At 44.4% G+C, this 19,735-nt stretch overlaps 1 protein-coding gene across 1 annotated transcript; it reads right to left on the bottom strand.

Moving 5' to 3' along the window:
• Positions 1 to 1,261: 1,261 nt before the first annotated feature.
• On the bottom strand, positions 1,262 to 16,227 carry vim (vimentin). The gene is made up of 10 exons (XM_083778709.1): positions 15,568 to 16,227; positions 14,230 to 14,435; positions 12,735 to 12,795; positions 8,691 to 8,786; positions 7,106 to 7,267; positions 5,812 to 5,937; positions 4,578 to 4,798; positions 4,123 to 4,166; positions 3,285 to 3,370; positions 1,262 to 2,876 (listed from the first exon to the last, which is right to left on the bottom strand). Exons 1-10 carry the CDS (start codon positions 15,991 to 15,993, stop codon positions 2,826 to 2,828), a joined length of 1,479 nt encoding a protein of 492 aa, XP_083634835.1. The 5' UTR covers positions 15,994 to 16,227; the 3' UTR covers positions 1,262 to 2,825.
• Positions 16,228 to 19,735: the final 3,508 nt, after the last annotated feature.

Raw genomic sequence — 19,735 nt, forward strand, 5'->3', positions numbered from 1 at the left:
GATTTAATGATTTTCACACCTCACTCCATTCGTAACAGAAGGCAGACAAAGGTTAAAGTGGACTTTCACTTGACTGCGGTATTGTTTTCATGGTTCTGGTCCTCAAAGTGGGGCCAGGGGACTCCCAGGGTTCAAGCGGGCCCCCGGTGAAATGATCAAAATAATGGAACGGCCCTGTTATACTTTGCTGCACTGAAAATAGTAGATATGAGCATTTGTGCCTGTCGTAGACATGCGCAGAGCAAGTTCAGTCAGGGAACCTCAGTGCAGTTGCTGCCGGCCGTTAATTGGGCCGCCTCAGCATCACGCTCTCATTCACATGATTCACTCAGCCAATCACACACTCACTCCATCTTCATACCGGCTACTTTAACCGGAGGTTTGCATTCCTCTGCTTCCCTGCTTGCTTGCTGCTGCTGTTTCAGCGTGCCGCTGTATACAAACCTGCTGCTCACCCACCTCCACCCCAGCTACCACCTGTCGTTTTGGATCTACTGTTTAGGTATGGGGGATTCGGAGTCCCTATGGCCGGGACTGATGCGCTTGATCTGAGTACCTAAAAAGCAGATCCAATACATCGCATCGAGTTGTCTGACTGAACTACAAGGCAAGCTCACCAAACATGTCTAAATGATTCTGTCCAGCCATTGCTAACTTGTTTGTGTGCCTCAAATCTTCAGTGTAACTGTTTTAACTATGCAAGTCCTGTCCCCTTCTCGAGGGACTGTACATGCAGCACACATATTATTGTTGGGTAAAAGACTAGGATGTGGACATCCTAGCGTGTGGACAAGCCCCCGAGTCAATCGGTCCCTGATTCAAGAGAACTTACCGTATTTGAAAGCACAATTTTATTTACACCCTCCTCCTTTCTTTGCTCTGCACCAAAGCTATATTTTCCATATGTACATACATTTTCTGTGAATGTTTGCCTATCTTGGCATGCCAAATGAGGATGCTGACATGGGGTTCATGTGGTTAAGCCTAAAGACACTCAAATTACCTCCACATCAGTGTGCACACATATTATTTACTTAGCAAGTGCAGGCACGCAAATACATGCACCTGCAAACTCAAGCACAGCAATGCACTTAATTCTTTCATGCATGCATGTGTAGTTTTATGCATGCAATATTAATTTGTATCTTCTGTCCTATTCTTTTCTTCTTACCTCTTCTGCTCTACCCTACCGCTATCTTGTACCTGAATGAGTGATACAACAAAATAAACCCTCTGGGTTGAATTAAAAGAAAGAAATCCGTTTTTCGTAGGTTTATTGGAATAAGGAAGCAGTCATGGAGTGATATTGGTCATGCTACTGAGTACAATACAACAGTGGTGTAATCTTGGTTTGCTCATCCTGATTAGGGTAAGGATAAAATCGAGCTTTGGGACAAAGAATTGTGGAAGTCCATTTGAAGTTACTGTTCAAAGGAAAATGGCACTTACATTTGTACAATCAATTCAAATACTAGCTTGCCAGTGTTATTAGTCACCCAGAAATACACATCCCCTATCATTTTATATGAATTCTCAACACTCAAAGGTAGGCTACAGTCGTGTAGGGCTGCAACATCCATTATCGTATTAGTGATTATCCGCTGTTTTGCTTTGAATAATCAAGAAATAATCCCAAAACAATTAAACAGTGTCGTGCTAAAATAGCCAATCGACACGTTGCACGGTGAGGTGTTGTATGTCTGTAGAACTGCTATTTTCAGCTACAATGACAGTCCCAAAATAAGTCTGTCAGGTTGAGTAGTTTACTGATGAAGCCCCCAAATCTATTATTTTATTTAAATCAATCACAATTTCATAATCGATCTGTGTTGCGCCTATACATTCATGTAATGAGACTTTAAAACGTCACTCTTCTGGAAACTTCAAACTGGCTTAAGGCATATTCTTTGTCTCGAAGATTCAATAATATTTAAGACACAATGAAAGAAAGAAAACAGTCTTGCTTTGTGCACTTTTGTGCACGTGTGTAAAGAGACGATGACAGTAAAACAACATAAACATTATGATAAAGCTTCATCCCGCAAAAGCATGTGTATTATGCCACCGTTTCTCAATATGTGGTCCGGAGGGGCCCACCAGGGGTACGAAATGGACCCTTATACGCCTGTACTGTACCTCTGAGAATGTACAAACGGAGCTTTACAAGATGCCCCAATCTACACTGTAAAATTCTCAGTGTCAATTTAACTTTGAGAGTGTACAAATGGAATCAAACAGACCCGTACGGGTCCATTTAGTAAATATTTACACTCTCAGAGTCACAGACCCGCCCCAAGGGGTTCCTTTTGGACCCTGTGTGTACCCCACGTTGGGAACCAGAGGACTATTCTGTTCTATATTGTCACCTAGAAGAGCAACCGTATTCCAGCAAGTAAGTCCCACTGAAAATGTGTCGAAAAGGCACTTTTAAAGCTGTTCCTTTGTGTGCGTGCGTGTGTGTGTGTGTGTGTGTGTTTTCTTTTCTATTTTTACTTCCACTGAAACAACATTAATATCATCATTTTCTTGCCTTCCGGATTTTCATGCTAATAAAGGCCAATTCACAGTCCAGTTTTCGGGGGAAGAGGTTGACCACCGAAAACTACAACATGACGTCACGACATGGTGGTCACCGTCGCAAACACAACGCATCTCTCTGTTTTTACTAAACCAGCGTTTCGGTGGTCACCTCCTCACCGAAAACTGGACTATATGAACAGGCCTTAAACCTCCCTCTTCCTGCCCCAGTCCCATCCCACCCCACCGCCACCCAGTCTGCCCCCTTCTTCACGTCTTCCCGTGCCCCGTTACTCCGTCCGTCCATCTCAGTCGTCCTGCTCGTCGTCATGCTGCTGCTGGGTCGACTCATTGATTACCTGGAGCAGGGGGGGAGAGGGGGGGGGGGATAAAGAAACGTGAGACACCAGAGGTCTTCGATCCAGTGTTAGACAGCACATTTTGATGGGTTTTATTTATTTTTTCCTTTTGAATACAATTTCCTTTAGTCATTATTTTATCTTCTGAATCATCTGAAATCTACAGTTACACATTTTCTTTTTGGCTGACCTTGATGGCATCGTAATGTCTGATTTGTACTGGAGAGACCCTTGTGTCTGACTGTCTGTCTGCTGCAGAATATACCCGGGTATGCTAGTTTACACGCTTTCTTAAATGTACCGGTCTGCGGTGCATTGTGAACTTGTTGATCGGCTGTTTTCAATCGATCAATCAATCAATAACTCATTCACAGAGCAAAAACTTAAAAGGGGGAGCGGCATACTCACATGTCCGTCCCTGGTCTCAATGGTCTTAATCAAGACTTTCTTAGACAGGTTGTCAGACATCATCGGCCTAGTTTCCAACATGGATTCTGTGAGAGAAACGAGAGATAATTACGTTTTTTAATTATGTTTTTCTATGACACTCACTTTCTATGACACTCTATCACACATTTTTCTTGGCCACGGACCCACATCTGAAAATAATTTGTGCCAGGGGCTAAAACAAAATTTAGCTGGGGATCCCCTAGAACCCACCCAAGGACCCCCTCGGCCCTCGGTTCCCCTGACCCCACTTTGAGAACCACTGACCTATGACGCCGGCGTGTCAGATTCAGCAATGATTCGGCAAAAGAATACGGAAAAAAGGATAAATATAAATAAATTAGAAGAAGAAAAAAATCCATCGAATGGGTCATAATGAGTATTGATGTTTTCAGCCATTATCATTGATGCGGTGAGCAAACCTCTGGGTATTGTGTATAATGCATTATGTAAGGATGCAGTGCATGTTTTCTGAGGGCGTTTTCAGACCACCATCCATAATGCATGAAGCTCTCTTACTCTTACGCACTGAACATAAAACAAGGTCATATCAGGCCGTCAGACCGGTCGAACATAAAACCATGCTGATGCACGGCTGTCCACGGTTCAATTGTTTTGCACTAGGGGTGCAATAGTTAATCACATAATAGTTAATTGATTTATTGGACACTATTTTTGCATGACACCATTGTATGATGATGATGATGAGACATGTAAACGACGATGTTTCTGAATGCAAACACTGTGATAATGTGAATGTCAACCTAATGAAGACGTTTTGGACTATTAACACACTGACCTCTCAGGTTGAAAGAGGAGAAGTTTGGCATGGGAGTGGTGATCCTGAGAGAGAGAGAGAGAGAGATTCATTGTTGGAAGTGGGAAATGCTAAAAAAGAGACAATTTTGAGATGCTTCTACACGGTACTTAAAGTTAATATGTCCGTTTTTCAATACTTTAGTTTATAGGCCTAGATTTCAGAAGCAAAATATTGTACATTTTTCTCCACTACAATTATTTGACAACTTACAAGTCACTTTGCAGATTAATACTATGATTCAGATAATTACTACGAAACATACATTAATGTAGATATTATGAACCATTTTTAATCCCTATTTTATACCACTGCACTTAGTATGTCCCACTGTCCCAGCCCCGGCCCCCTAGGCTGGGGAGGAAGCTTCAGTGAATCCTCGCTATGAGTCTGGCCGCGCCAGGCTACCCCTAGGCAGCACCTAGCCATGTGTATACCTGCTCTCCTCTCCCTCCAGCAGCTTGCGGTAGGTGGCAATCTCGATGTCCAGGGCCATCTTGACGTTGAGCAGGTCCTGGTACTCGCGGAGGTGGCGCGCCATCTCGTCCTTCATGTTGCGGATGTCCTCCTCCAGCTGAGCGACGCAGTCCTGGTAGCCCGACGCCTCCCCCCCGAAGCTGTCCTCAAGCTCCCTCATCTGGCGCTCCAGAGACTCGTTCTGACACGAGAGAATGCCGTTTCATTAACCCATTTAGACCTAACAAAATGGCTTCTTTAAATCCTTTCTATGTGAGTGGTGCTCAACCTTTTTCACGTCAAGGACCACCCAGAATTATCTGTATTTGGCCGCGGACCCTCATCTGAAAATATGTAGTTCCAGGGACCTCCCAGAAGCAAATATTTGAGTTAAAAACGTTTTATTTTATTGCAAAGCTATTGCATTTAGTATGGCGGTGTGGATCTGCTCATGTGATATCTTCGATTACCTTGTGCATCCACTAATCGATATGTATTTGGCCACAGACACGGGACAGCCATCTGAAAGGATTTCGTAGCCAGGGACCCCCATGCAAGATTAGCTTTTCTTTCTTTTTTTGTATGTATACAGGATTGTTATGCTATAATAAATGTAGCTGGGGACACCCCGGGAACCCCCTCAAGGACCCCATGTTGCGATCCACTGGTTTAAGTTCATATGGACACTTTCATAAATCAAATTACCTTTAGAAAAAGTAATTAGAGTTTAAAATATATGACATCAAAATAACCATGAGAGGTGAGCATTGAGGCATTTCTGTCTGGTCACTGCACGTCAGATAGAATTGGAGCTGATGGATTGTGGTACTGCTATTTTAGGATGTCTGAACACTGGCTCATTAAAAATACATTGCATCTGACTTGGCACAAAAAACCTCTTACCAGTAACCGCACGAGTACACTACTGGGGTTTATTGATGGTGTGAGGGTGGGACAGAGAGGGCAGAGAGTTCATGTTTCTAAAGAGAAGAGCTTCAAGTCAATATATTGAATGTCAGCATCGGTTCCCATACTGAGAATACAGCGAACAGTTGATTTAGTCGACTGTCCACTAGTCCCTTCCTACCATTTTAAGTCTAGTTTTTATTTGTTAGTGTCCATTTAGTTTTCGTCAGTGAAAAAAGGTAGTCGAAGAACATTTTTCGTCATGGTATATTAGTCGTTACGAAATCAACACTGGGAGGAAGTACTCACGGTTCCGCGAAGTGCGTCCACCTCGCAGGTTAGAGACTGCACCTGGCGCCGGTACTCGTTGGCCTCCTGCTTGGACTGGCGGATCGCCTCTCCGTTGCGCTGCTGCTGGTCCGCCAGGTCAGCGAACTGGGCGTAGGGGGAGACGGAAAACGTTAGGGGTGGGACGATATAAAAATAAACATAAAAAGTCACAAATCTTTGAGGGGTGCTAACCCCTCCTATATTCAGCTATTGGTGTCAATTTCCCTTTAACAATGAATCACCATTTCGCCGCCCTCATTAAAGCAAATGACATAAATTTATGTTCTCTTTTCTTCTCGCAGAGTGGCCGCAGTTCAAGCGTTGAGTGACCACATTTAGCTTTTCTCTTCCAACGATCAATAGGCTTTTAAGTTAAACATCAAGTGTCCTGTCACAGTTGAGCATCTCTGTATGTGTGTGTGTGTGTGTGTGTGTGTGTGTTTATGCGTGTAAGGTAGTCAATAAATCCAATCAGCTCTCCTCTGCCCATCTGTCCTCACAGGACGCTAATCGCCATGGAGCCCCGGCCGGGAGGAGAGCTGACATCCGTGTCAAATGTCATCTGCTGAGGGCAGCATGATCACCTCTCATCTCCACAGCTGACCACTCAGCAGCTCCAATGAAGAAATGTCAAACCTGTCTTGCCAGAATTATTACACTCACTGTCTGTCTGTCTGTCTGTCTGTCTGTCTGTCTAAACAAAATGGAGATATTTATGAATTTATGAATCCAGATGAGAGAGACAGGAATAGAAAAGACATGGACAGGGGACAGTGCAAAAACTTGTTTTGCACAAAGCGGCCTCCTGGTGGTGCTATAACAGGCCATTCTGGAAATTTTGGGGCAGAGGTTCATCGTTGGCATCCAGGGAGTGTGTGTGCAAAGTTTGGCATCGACCGGGTTAACGGTGGCCGAGATTAGCTGCTCACGGACACACGGACGGACGGACGGAGTGCAAAACATACTCTCCCCCCATGCCTTCGGCCTGGTGGAGACAATAAATTACGTACGTGTGTGTGTGGTTGTTGTGTGTGTGTGTGTGTGTGTGTGTGTGTGTGTGTGTGTGTGTGTGTGTGTGTGCTACAGCTGCGCCCTCTGGTGGCGGGCGGGACAGACAGACACACACACAGACAGACACACAGACATGATCAGCAGGGTCTCATAGTTAGTGCTCACTGCGTTCGCAATCACTGCGTTAGCAATAATCACTTAGCATTGGTATCAATGTTGGGATCCATCCACCCACCCACCCATCCACCCTGCCTCTTCTTACCTTTGACTTGTACCAGTCCTCAGACTCCTGGAGGTTCTTGGTGGCCAGGCACTCGTACTGCTGCCTGACGTCGCGCAGGGCGGAGGTGAGGTCAGGCTTGGCCACGTCCATCTCGATCTGGATGTGCTGCTCTTGCAGCTGCGCCTGCAGCTCGGCCAGTTCCTGCATGCGGCAAAGGGCAAGAGACAGACAGGCAGGCAGGCAGGCAGGCAGGCAGGCAGGCAGGCAGACAGACAGACAGACAGCGTGATGGAGATAGATGTCAGAAAACAATGCCAAAAAGCACTTTCAGACAGGCATTGATTAAAACTCCTTCAGTGCCACCTGGTGGTCACCAGTTTAGGCTCTGAGTGCCAATTCTCCCATTATAAAGAAAGAGAGGACTTTTTTTTTTTTTTATGTAAAAAAGAAAAAAGAAAAAAAAAAAGAAATGTAAAAAAAAAACATGAAAAAAAAACAGTCCTGGCACTTAAACAGTTAGCTCCTCACCCGCCACATTGTTTGCTTCATTTCCTTTATTTGCTGCGGATTGCATTCACACCTGCACCAACTCGTAATCAAGTGCGATTATGAAGTGAAGCGAAACCCCCGTTTTTGGTCGAAGTAGAATGCGGTTCTTTGATGCGCATTAGGATTCGAATGATGCTTCACACCTGCCAAACGAAGCGCACTTTGTGCAGCAGAATTCGTTTTAATCGCAGTAATGCTTTCTTGTGTGAATGTCACCTAAGTCTAGATTTAGTCGACTAAATATCATAAGATTTTAGTCGACTAAATCTACAGTTGATTTAGTCGACTAAAATATATTTTGGGGGGCCTTGATGCCGTCATAATGGCTGATTTTACACGGTCACAGCGCTCAGTGAGCTTGTAGATCGGCTATTTTCAGCATGCAACCAAGTGTAAAATGACTTATATAGTCCCTTTCTAACATTATCTGATCAGTGAACCAATATTCTCCAGCGGTTGCTGCAATCACGCCCGCCCCTCTAGACCAGGCTAGTCAGTCAGCGAATTGCTTCTAGGCCAGAAAGAATTCTGGAAATCTTTAAATTGCTCGCGGCCCATCTACATGTTCAGATGAGAAACACTGTTCTAGGTCACACCCAGCGCAACACGTCAAGTTCCCGAGACAACAGGGAGCTTCTATCACCTGCCAACCGTCCCCCACGTGTCCCCATGGTTTATCCTCTACCTCTTAATACCCTGCTGCCTCCATGCAGTGTGAGTAATCTCTGTCCCTGATGACATGACACTGCACACAAGGAGGCTCTTAAGCTGTATTAGCTTGGGCAGGAGACGTGCTGTACGTGTTCTCTGTGAGGACCTATTGGCAGTGGTGGAACTCTTACTCTTTTTCCAAGTGTCTGTTTTCAGCTTTTCACTATACTGAATGAGATGAGTACACAAATTAAATGTAGAATTTAGTCACATTATTATTGCGTCATCAATATCGGTGAAAATAATTATTTTGAGACTTATTATGAGCCGATATGGCCGATTCCGATTATATTGTGCATCTCTAATTTAGTAACAATGGCACACTGAGAAGCATCCCGTGGGTAGAGTAGGCTACAGTACGTACCTCCTCGTGGACCTTCCTGAGGAAGATGATTTCCTCCTGCAGAGATTCCACCTTCCTCTCCAGGTCCAAACGGGCCAGAGAAGCATTGTCCACATCCTGCAATACACATCGTCATCATCGTCATCGTCGTCATCGTCATCATCATCATCATCATCATCATCATCATAATACACTTAATTTGGCCGGGACGGTTGTTGGGCACCTAGGCTGCCAAACCAGCCGGACGGCGTGGCGCGGGTTCGACTCCCGAGCCCGACGGCCTTTGCCGCGTGTCACTCCCCATCCCTCCCCCTTTCCTGCCTCACTACTGTTCCCTATCAATAAACGCATAAAAAGCCCCAAAACAAATCTACAAAAGAAGAAAAAAAGAATACACTTAAATAGCAATTAGAACAAAAGCCATTTCTGATCAAGTGCAGTGTGAAATCAAATCCAAATTATGCAAAGGCCCTCCCTTCGAGAAAAGCAAGCAATAACAAGTGATAGTTATGGAAACCAGACGATGCATTCAAGCTCAATTCAAGCCAACATCGTTATCATTTTGATTAATATATCATTTAGAGTAATGATAGCATTAGTAGTAAACAGCATTGGTAATGTGGGACAAGAGCATAGAGTATTAAAAGGATAGAGACTGAACTGTTTTGAAGCACCCGGAAGAACGGTCTGCATCCGCATTTTTTTAATTTGGGCCCAAAATGCGGAAGTGCAAACGAGCGCTCAATGTTAAAGCCCAGCTGCACAGGGTTTCCTCGTCATAACTCCACGGGTCCACCTGCAGTCCCTACTCTGACCAGTAGGACCGAGCGCTTCAACGTTGGAGAGCTTCACTGGGGGCTTAGACAAGAGACCTGTTTGAATCCCGCAGGGGAAGTTAAGTTTCAGCTTCACCCAGCTGGTGGCTGCTCGGATGGTCATGCCGAGTGTTGGGGCAGAGCTGTTAGGGTTAAGTGTCTTGCTAACTGCTCAGGGACATTTCACCACATACACAATTGGAGGCCGCAGCTATGGGAGCCCTGTAAGCATCTACCAAATGCCTAAATAAATTACCACCTAAAAACACTGTAATGCCAAATTCATGCTCCGTTGTATGGCAGTGTTGTGCACTGAAAATAGCAGACATGCGAGCAAGAAAGATCAACAATTTGCAGATGCCACGAGTTGTGAGTTTGTATATGTCAGCTATTTTCTTATAGGTAGGCTACTGCAAATGGGGACTGCCCATAGATCCAACTGAAGTCCCTTTTGTCCGAACATGCATTAAGGTTGGCGAACAAGTGCTGCTCCTGTGCTTGCGCTTATGTTTAGGTTAGGGTTAGAAATAGGTCGAACTAACGGGATGTCGTCGAACCAATGCCACGCTACCACAAAATGTGTCTTTTCACACGAGTGCAGTCTGAACCCACGGGTCTAAGGCCTTCATATTCACTTGGACCCGTGGGGTTCAGACTGCACTCACATTTTGTCGCATGGAAAAAAGTGTGCCGGGTTGTGAGCTTGACGGTCTGCAATTTTCACTGTGCGACGCAATATGAATCGGGGCTTAAATGGGTCTTAATCAGCCACAGATGAGGCGGGGTCCATTTGCTAGTTAATTTCCAAACCATTAGTTTGATATACATATCCTGATCCACTTGGCACTTACACTGTTATCATCTCCAGGCAACAGACAAAACAGGAGGAAAAAGATAATTGAAGAAGAATCAAATGAAACCACAAACTGTCTCTCACAGGCATCATAATGTACAACCCCCCCCCCCCCCCCCCCCCTCTCTCTCTTTTGTCTTTCCTGTCTATCTAGGAGAGCTGATTTATACACACACACACACACACACATCACACACACACACCACTAGTAGATATTATTGTCTACCATTGACACTGTGCAGGAAAACACAGGTTTCCTCATCATTAAGAAGCTATGCAATGACCTATCTATCACACACACACACACGCATGCACGCACGCACGCACTCGCTCACACACACACACACACACACACACACACACACACACACACACACACACACACATACACACACACACACACACACACACACACACACACACATACACTGGCTGCATGTAAATGTAATATCAGACATGTTGGTGCATTGAGATCATTGTGATCTAATCCAGATAAAGAACAAACTGCGGTAAAAGGAATCCAAATCTAAAACGTTTAGCTCCATTAGATTGTCGTTTGTCCAACCATTACCATGCTGTCTCAATCACCATCGAATGACAGAGCAATTCCCTAAGCAGCCACTTGGAGTGCTGGTGCGTTGCTGGCACAGTATCTCTGCACTGTCCGTGGCCCTTTGCCCTCATGTGCCCAGAGGGCCCGCGCCCCGCTGTGCCAGGGGCTCATACACATGAACAAACACACTTCCTTTCCTGTCTGTCAGCAGCACATGGACGCGCATGCACCAAACACACAGGGTAGAAAAAAACACATTCCCGCACAACGGCATGCTTTGTCATTTACCTATATAAAGCCCCTTTCCTCATCGGTCAAAGAACAATGGCATGTTGGGAGAATCAGCTTTCCTGCCCCAGAGTTGAGCCGGACAAAGCCGCCTATTGAGAGACATTTTAACACCATGGCACACTGCTGGCATACATACAGTATGTTGCGACTGTCTGGCAATCCGCACGTTTGTCCAGACAAAGTACAAAGCCAAAGAGTAAAGCTGCGTTCAGACTGGCAGCTATACAAAGCTATTACAAGGCTACCAGCCAATGGAAGGCAGCCAGCCATCCTGCTGGTAATGTGGGGAAAACATTTTTTTCCCGGACACATGCTTGACGTCAACAAGTGTTGATCAACAGCGGCGCGGTGACAGATATGCTGCGTCGCTCGCTGTGTAGCTTTTGTATCTGCCAGTGTGAACGCACCATAGAGCAATCACTCAAATTACTTATCAAGGAAGAAGGTGCCAATTAAGCCATCCACTAAGAGCTGTTCTATTACAGTAAAAAGCTCTACAACACTGACAAGAGGGTGTGAGACAAGAATTCCACAAACATACTCTGGATAACACACTGATGGTGCCCTTTTCTGTTGTATAATGTAGCTGTTACTCCATCGCACGGCAAAGACAGTATCGCTCTACACAAACCCCATTTCTAAGCTAACAGACATCCGCAAGCTGAATGTTAGCTTCAAAATCTGTTATTTTCCGCAAGCGACACCAAGTGAGTTATCCGTCAATATACAGTAGACCATCCTCCACAACTTCACATTTTGATGCATCACTTCGATTGATTATTTTTCCCCCCAATTAAGGCTCTATAAACTCCACCGGTCAGCATCAGTCACCTCAAGGAGTGATCAATTCCCCGCCCTTCCAAGTACCGTGACAGATTGATCGTTTGTCTAGCATGTGCTGGACGGCTCCATGAAGAGGCATTACATTACACTGGTACCACCTCTGAGCCGACACGAGAAGACAGATGAGACAATCAATAATAGCACAATATTGACCGGAGCTTTCCTCAAACAGAGCCTGATGCCATCTCCATACTGTACAAATAAGACCTATACAGAAAAGATGTTTAACAAGTAGTGTAAATTTGTGTAAATTAAATAACTATTACTGTGTGTGTGTGTGTGTGTGTGTGTGTGTGTGTGTGTGTGTGTGTGTGTGTGTGTGTGTGTGTTTGTGTGTGTGTGTGCGCATGTTATTTATTTGATTATTTGGTTATTTATTTATTCATTTATTAAGGAGAATGTTCTGAAGAGTCTCATTTAGACCCAGTAAATAAAAGGCTTAGGTGATAGAATACAAAATATTAACCCCACTGCTGTATCATCATCACAGCAATATAAAGTATATTCTTCCTTATGCATGGACGTGTCTTGACGGTGCACACGGTCTGCGTTTCACAAAACGGACTTTTGCTTACAACTGCACTTTCCTTTGTTCCTTTGGGCCCAATGTGCTTTGTTGGGGGGGGGATAAACAAATAGCCTAAATAGATACATTCAATTTTAGAAATATATTTTAACACCCACTGTGAATGGGGGCTGCTGTACTGTACCTGTCTGAATGCATGCAGGTTGTGCTCTGCCTCCTCTTTCTGCATCATCTCCTCCTGCATTCTGGAAGAAAGAGAGCGCCGCACGGAGAGAATTACATAATGCTGCCACACCCACTGCTGCTCGCATTGTGCATGCAGGAATCCTGTTCCAACATGCCACCAAAATATCTCTCCATGGAATCATTACACTACATATTTAACCACAACAAACAATGATAACAAAACACAGCCTGCGGCAACCATGGGTTATTTAACTATAGGTTAAATGTATATATAATTTTAAATAACTATATTTGCATTGTTTTTAATCGATAGGCTGATATGACTGATATCCTCCTGACCAAAATATATAAGATTATGCTGCATGCATATGGATTATGGACTATGTGGAAATCTGCCCTGTAGAATGAGCTCATTTGAAAGCTATTTGAGTGCAACAAGAAACACTGAAAGTCTATTGTTTTTCAACAATAGCCTGCATACTGTACAGTGTTTGTCTCACTCTCAGAGTTCCAGTACATGAATGAACACAGTGAGTGCAGAGGGCAGCTTGGGATAACAATAGACTTTTACACGTCTGGAGAGACAATTATTAGCTGTGTAAGCGAGAATAAATGAATGAATGACTTAATGAACCAATTCATTAATTAATTAAAGTAAATTAAGTAATACCTATTTAATTAATGCTATTTTCAAGCAAATTTCGAGCATAAATCGAGTAGGCTATATAGGCTAAATGTTATTGTACGAATTTAAATGTTAAAATGAAATATAGGATGCTGCTTTATATAGGCTACAAATAATATAGAACGAAGAAAATGCCAGCACTCAATATGTCCTTTTTCGCATGATTTTATTTACCTCTGAGAGCAGACAACGTACAAGTTTCAGCCTAGTAGGCCTTCCTGACAACACTGGGTTGTCTGCTTGGCAGTACTCTTCTCTATACAAATGATAGTTTAAACAAATTGAACAAAAACAAAAGCCTATCTACCTCGTGAGTTTTAACAACTTGGAACAGGATGCTGGGGCGGACATTAGCTAATGTGTGAGCTTGTAGATCAGCTTTTTTTTTGAGGGGCGCTAGCCTGCCCAGCTTTGTGTGTACTTGATGTTATGATTTGATTGGCTGAGCACGGAATGCAATGATGTATGATTATAAGAGCGCCCCTCACTTCACACGTGTGTGATTATTTTTCTTTTGCAAATAGATGAGGTCTCCATCCCTTATCCCTAAACTTATTTGCCATGTTTTACTATTTTGAAAAACATTTCAAAATAGTTCAAATAGCCGATCTACATCGAGACATTGTGAGCTTTTTAAATACACAAAAAATGACAAATTAGTTTAGGGATAAGGATTAAGGGGTGGCGCAGGATATAACCCATAGGTGTAAAGTCTAAGTGGTCCAAACCAACACAGCCAAGCCATGGTCCATGCCATTCTAGGGGTGGTTAACTAAAATTAAAGCATTTTATAATGTATTAGCCTTACTTTTGCCGGAGGCGCTCAATGTCGTCGCCCAGGTTGTCGCGGTCCACCTCCACACGGCCCTTGTCGCCGGTGAGCTGGTCCACCTGCCTGCGCAGCTCGCGCATCTCCTCCTCGTACAGGTCCGGGATGCGGTTCTTCATCCCTGCGCCGCGCAGCGCCTCCAGCTCGGCGCTCAGAGCCTTGTTCTGCTGCTCCAGGAAGCGCACCTTTGTTGTGGCATAGCCGGGCAAAGAGTAAGTATAATCAAGAAGAGCTGCAGCAGAACACAAGCACTGCAGAAAGACCCCCCGGGGCATCCATTGACTTCAAAGGACAACTCAGGACAGCCATATCATTGTGAGGTCCCGTGGCGTCAATTAATTTCAATTAAGTGTTTTTCATTCCCTTGTCACCTTGTGTGCCTGTATAGGCTATCAAGTAGGGCAGTAGGCTACTCAACAGAGGGGGGGGGGGGGGGGGGGGGGCATGCCCTTTTGCCTCAAGATGCCCCTTTCCTCCCCAAAATGGCAGGCTGTAAAAATATATACTGTATATTATATATTTTAATGTTTACATTGTAATGAGAATATTGCTTATTTTACTGTCCAATGACATGGGCCAAGTCTATTGTGGATATATCTTGCTTCATTAGCATAAGACATCCAAATGTAGGCCTACGACATTTCTGGTGTGAAATGGCACGAGGATCAAGGGACGGACCCCACAAAAAGACCACCCCCAGATGTGCCCTTTTCTTGGGGTTTGGGGCCCTGCCCCCTCAGTGCTCTCTGCACGGCCCTGCATGCTATACTCTGACTCAAGTGTTCAAATGTAGCCTAACTAATTACGAAGAGGCCTATACTGTAGGCCTTTTTATTGACTAAATTTACTAAATTTCCAATTTATTCCTTTTTTTATCCCAGAACATTTCTGAAATTTAAACAGAAAAATAAAGAATAAAGTGAAAATAGCAGATTTACAAGCTCACACCATAGTGCAATGTAGCCCCATATGTTCCCTCTCCCTACGCTCATTCTGTAGCTCCAAGATACATCTCGGAGCTACAGAATGAGCGTATAAGAGGGAACATATGGGGCTAAGTGCAATGCAACTTGCTGTGAACTTGTATAGGGGATGTTCACCGTTTGAAATAGCGCTAACATGCTGCCACACCCACACATCTGCTTGTTTGTTTGGGTCCCATAAAGAGTCGGAGTCCCGTCATAGAAAAAAAAGGCCTACCTACAATACATTTTCTGTTTGAAATGTAAGTGGAGTGGGGAAAAAAGAAAAAGAAACAAATAAAATATACTATTCAAGTAGGCCTATGGGTTAAAAATCCACCACATGCATGGGCACCTTGTCGATGTAGCTGGCGAAGCGGTCGTTCAGGTGGATCATCTCCGCCTTCTCGTTGGTCCTGTTGGCCCGGAACTCCGTGTTGATGGCGTCCTGCAGGGCGAAGTCCACCACGGTGTCCCCGTGGTGGTGCATGGAGCCGCCGGAGCCGGAGGCGGAGAACCGGCCACCGGGCCCGGACGACCGCAGGCGGACCGTCTTGGACGAGGAGATGGTGTGGGGAGCGGAGGAGAGGCTGTAGGACATGCCTCGGGAGGACCGCACCGGGCTGGAGTACTGGCGGCTGGAGGAGGAGGAGGAGTAGAGTGCGGTGGGCCGAGAGCCCGAACCGAGCCCCGCACCTCCTCCGAACATCCTGGCGTAGGAGGAGGAGGAGGACGAGGAGGAGGCTGATGGTCTGCTGCTTGTCCGGCTGCTCATCATCATTGCGATTATTATTAATCCGCAAAAGAAAGAATAAAAGCGCCTTTTCGGGTGCACTGGTAGTGTTTTGTTTTTGTTTGCGTGAAACTCTGTCTGCTTTCTGAATTCTCACCAGTTCCTTAATTCCTTTCCGAGTTCCGAACAAAACACACCGTCCACTAAAACCCAGCGAGAGCTCCGCTGCGGTCCCGCCTATCGGTTCTTATAGTCCACCACTGCCCCCAATCCCCATATGCAAATGACATAACGGTGCAGAGAGAGAGAGAGAGAGAGAGAGAGAGAGAGAGAGAGATAGATAGATAGAGTGTGTCTGTCTGTGTGTGCGTGCGTGTGGAGGCTGAGGCTGAGTGACGCGTGTGGGAGCCTGTAGGAGTGGTTCCTCCCTGGCTACATGGGGCACAGTGAACAGGCTTCCCCGCATTGCACCTCTCTCTCACTCCGTCTGCTATTGTTCCTCGGGTGTTTCCCACTCACAAAGCGAGGAATGCCATTGAACTGCATGTGCCCTCCATATCCCCACTGACTCCCCCCGATGTACCCGATGAGAGACAGCCTGGGCTTTAGATCACACCGTTTCCCCCCCCCCCACAAACTAATGAAAGCTGATTCCGCTGTGTCCCCTGGCTGCACTGAGCATAGCCTGCACAGTGGTCTACTCCACAGAATAAATTAAACATAGGATTGAGAATATAAACCTTTATTAACCACTTGAGATACATTAGCTATTAGCTAGATATTTTTGGCAAAGACATATGCTGGAGTAGACCGGAAAACTCGGTCCAAAATAGGTGCACTGTCAGAGCCAACTCTGTCCAGTTTAGTCTAGACCAGGCAGGGCTGGACTGAGAGAATTTGGCCCAGACTTGCCCACCAACACCCAGCGCACGCACACTCAGTGTTGGGGAGTATAAAGCTACATGTAGCTGAGCTACGTAGCTGAGCTACATTTTGCTGTAGCTTGTGGTATTTTAGCTACATTCATATTTGTGTACCTCGTCAAGTAGCTCAGCTACTTTTTGGGTCATTTTGCGTAGCTTAGCTACTCAAGTTACAAGCTACAATTTTGGGCAATAACATGAAATAAATATATTAATTTTGACCATTGGTTGCTGTGTTAATTATTGTACTAGAACCCCCTTTGAAAAATCAAGGACTGTTCATTTTTCTGATTGCTTTGAGGGCTGCATGTCACTGCAGCACTTGACAAGCCAACAGCTGCCTCTAATAATTGGCCTCTGATTGGCCCTGGTATCACAAATATAGGCCCAACTTTCTTTTACAGTTAAGTTACAGTTTAGGTAACTTGTGTTAAGTTAAGATTTATCATTTATGTATAGGTGTGGGCGTGTGGATATCAAGATACCATTATTATTTTTACAGTTAAGATGTGTTAACATTGACGATCAAATGCCATGTATAACAAACAGCTCCTCTTTTATTTGTGTAAGTCTCTGTAAGTCTTTTTTTTATTTTTTTAAATAAAACTCAGTTGAGAGGCATATTTCAGCTGGCATCGTGGCATGTGACTTTTTTGTAGGATATTATATGTTGTTTCATATACACGCATGTACATTCTCAATTTAACGCTGAAAAATAAAAAGTAGCTGAGCTACTTTGAGCTACTTTTTCCATGTAACTGTAGCTTTACAAGCTACATCTCTCCAGGGGTAGCTATGTAGCTTGATCAAGCTACTGCCATGCTGAGCTACTTGTAGCTTTACAAGCTACGCTTTCAAAGTAACTTGCCCAACACTGCGCACACTCTAATTACTTTTTGGGTCGAGGCCCATACAAAGAGTTGAAATACAAGCCCTTAACACCACCACATTTACAGTAGGCTACAACATAAATGATACACAACCAACAGACAACTAATTTGACATTTGCCCCAGACCGGCCCACCAGAGGGTCGGCCCATCGCCACAGGCATGTTCCTGGTACGTCCTGCAGTGGCTATTCCTCATAGACTATAGGGTTTAAGTGGTTAATGTGGGGAAATGCAGGTGTCATGTCATAACAGTGTGTAGCCTATGATACACAGTTTATCTGCTCGTAAGAATAGAGAATAAAATAAAGACTTTGATTAGGAGTCTCACAACACAACTATAGGCTACACATATCACCACGACTCCACGATCGAGGCAATGCTATTTTCAAATATTTTGGAAACTCACCTATGAAATGCCCAATCGCATAACTACATAACTATGCAATCTTGCTATAGGCAATAATAATTTAAGAAATAATGAACAGTAATGTTTGAATGTTTCCTAATAGAATTATATTGTGTGTGTGTGTTTGTTTGTGTGTGTGTGTGTGTGTGTGTGTGTGTGTGTGTGTGTGTGTGTGTGTGTGTGTGTGTGTGTGTGTGTGTGTGTGTGTGTGTGCGTGCGTGCGTGGTTGCGTGCGCGTGATAGATAGGTCATTGCATCTTCTATGAGGAAATCTGTGTTTTCCTGCATTTATTGCATTGTGTGTTTGAGCTGAAAGGCTCTTTTTGATGTCAATCAATCATCCATCCATCCATCCATCTTCAACCGCTTATCCGTAGTCGGGTCACGGGGGCAACAGCTCCACCAGAGAGCTCCATGAGACTTCCCTCTCCAGAGCAACATTAGCGACTTCCTCTTGGTGGATCCCGAGACGTTCCAAGGCCAGTGAGTCGATGTAATCCCTCCATCTGCGCCTTGGTCTGCCCCAGGGTCTCTTCCCAGTGGGACGTGCATTGAGGACCTCCCTAGGGAGACACCCGAGAGGCATCCTAACCAGATGCCCGAACCACCTAAGCTGGCTCCTTTCCAGGCGAAGAAGCAGCAATCAATCAATCAATCAATCAATCAATCAATCAATCAAGTCACCTTAATTCAAGTAGCAGATGGCAAAATTATATTTGGGCATGTCATGTGGTCTACCTGCAAAGCCTTTGTGATCTTTGTATATTGCGATCTACCTTCTGGGCACCCCTGCTCCTGGTGGGGGCTCCTCACTGGTAGGTGCAGGATGCAGTGACTGTGTGTGGGGAAGAATATGAATTGGTATAACAACTAAATTGGGGAGAAGAAGCGGAGAAAAAACAAGCAAATAACTTTTAAATGCTACAAGACCCTATAACCTGGCTCCCTACCTTTCTGACCACCCTCACCACCATCATCAGTGGTTGTGAGCTAAAGTAAAAATAGCAATACCACTGTGTAGGCCTAAACCTATTGTTACAAAGGTGCTGCATTCAAAATCTTACCTATATGTCATAGTATAAAAGCAGATGATCCTCATCAAAATTAAATATTTCACTTTATTTCTAGTATTGGTCCATTGATAACGACAAAAGCTCTATTTTATTCTCCGGCCATTCGAATCTGTATTAATTATTATTATTATTTATTATTATTTATTTTATTAATTTCATTATTAATAATTCAAATCTGCAAAGTATACTAGTAACTAAAGCTGCCAAATGAATGTGCCTCTGAGAGAGCATATAGTGGAATTGAAAGTAAAGTAAATGTAACTCAAAATGATTCTCTCCCACTCCCTCTCAGGTCCGTTGATGCCAAACTAACTGGAAATCCGAATATAATGCGTCATCATTTTAAACAAAATGTTTTGTTTTAACCAAAACATAATCTACTCTACCATACCTTTGTTATTGTGATGATTGCGGAACCAAAGTTCTCCGGAACCATTCCACGGAGGTATGTTTCTGGTCGGAGCGGCGCACGTCTGGAAACACGTGTATTGTATTTAC

This window comes from Protomyctophum parallelum (assembly GCF_964188405.1).
Source record: "Protomyctophum parallelum genome assembly, chromosome: 12".
Classification (NCBI taxonomy): domain Eukaryota; kingdom Metazoa; phylum Chordata; class Actinopteri; order Myctophiformes; family Myctophidae; genus Protomyctophum; species Protomyctophum parallelum.

Bases quoted from the DNA above. Each gene is read 5' to 3' on its own strand.
- vim (XM_083778709.1), bottom strand. From the start codon at position 15,993: ATGATGATGAGCAGCCGGACAAGCAGCAGACCATCAGCCTCCTCCTCG. The intron at 14,436-15,567 runs GTGCCCATGCAT...GCCACAACAAAG, and splicing joins TCGCCAGCTACATCGACAAG to GTGCGCTTCCTGGAGCAGCA. The intron at 5,938-7,105 runs GTAAGAAGAGGC...CCCTACGCCCAG, and splicing joins AGGACTGGTACAAGTCAAAG to TTCGCTGACCTGGCGGACCA.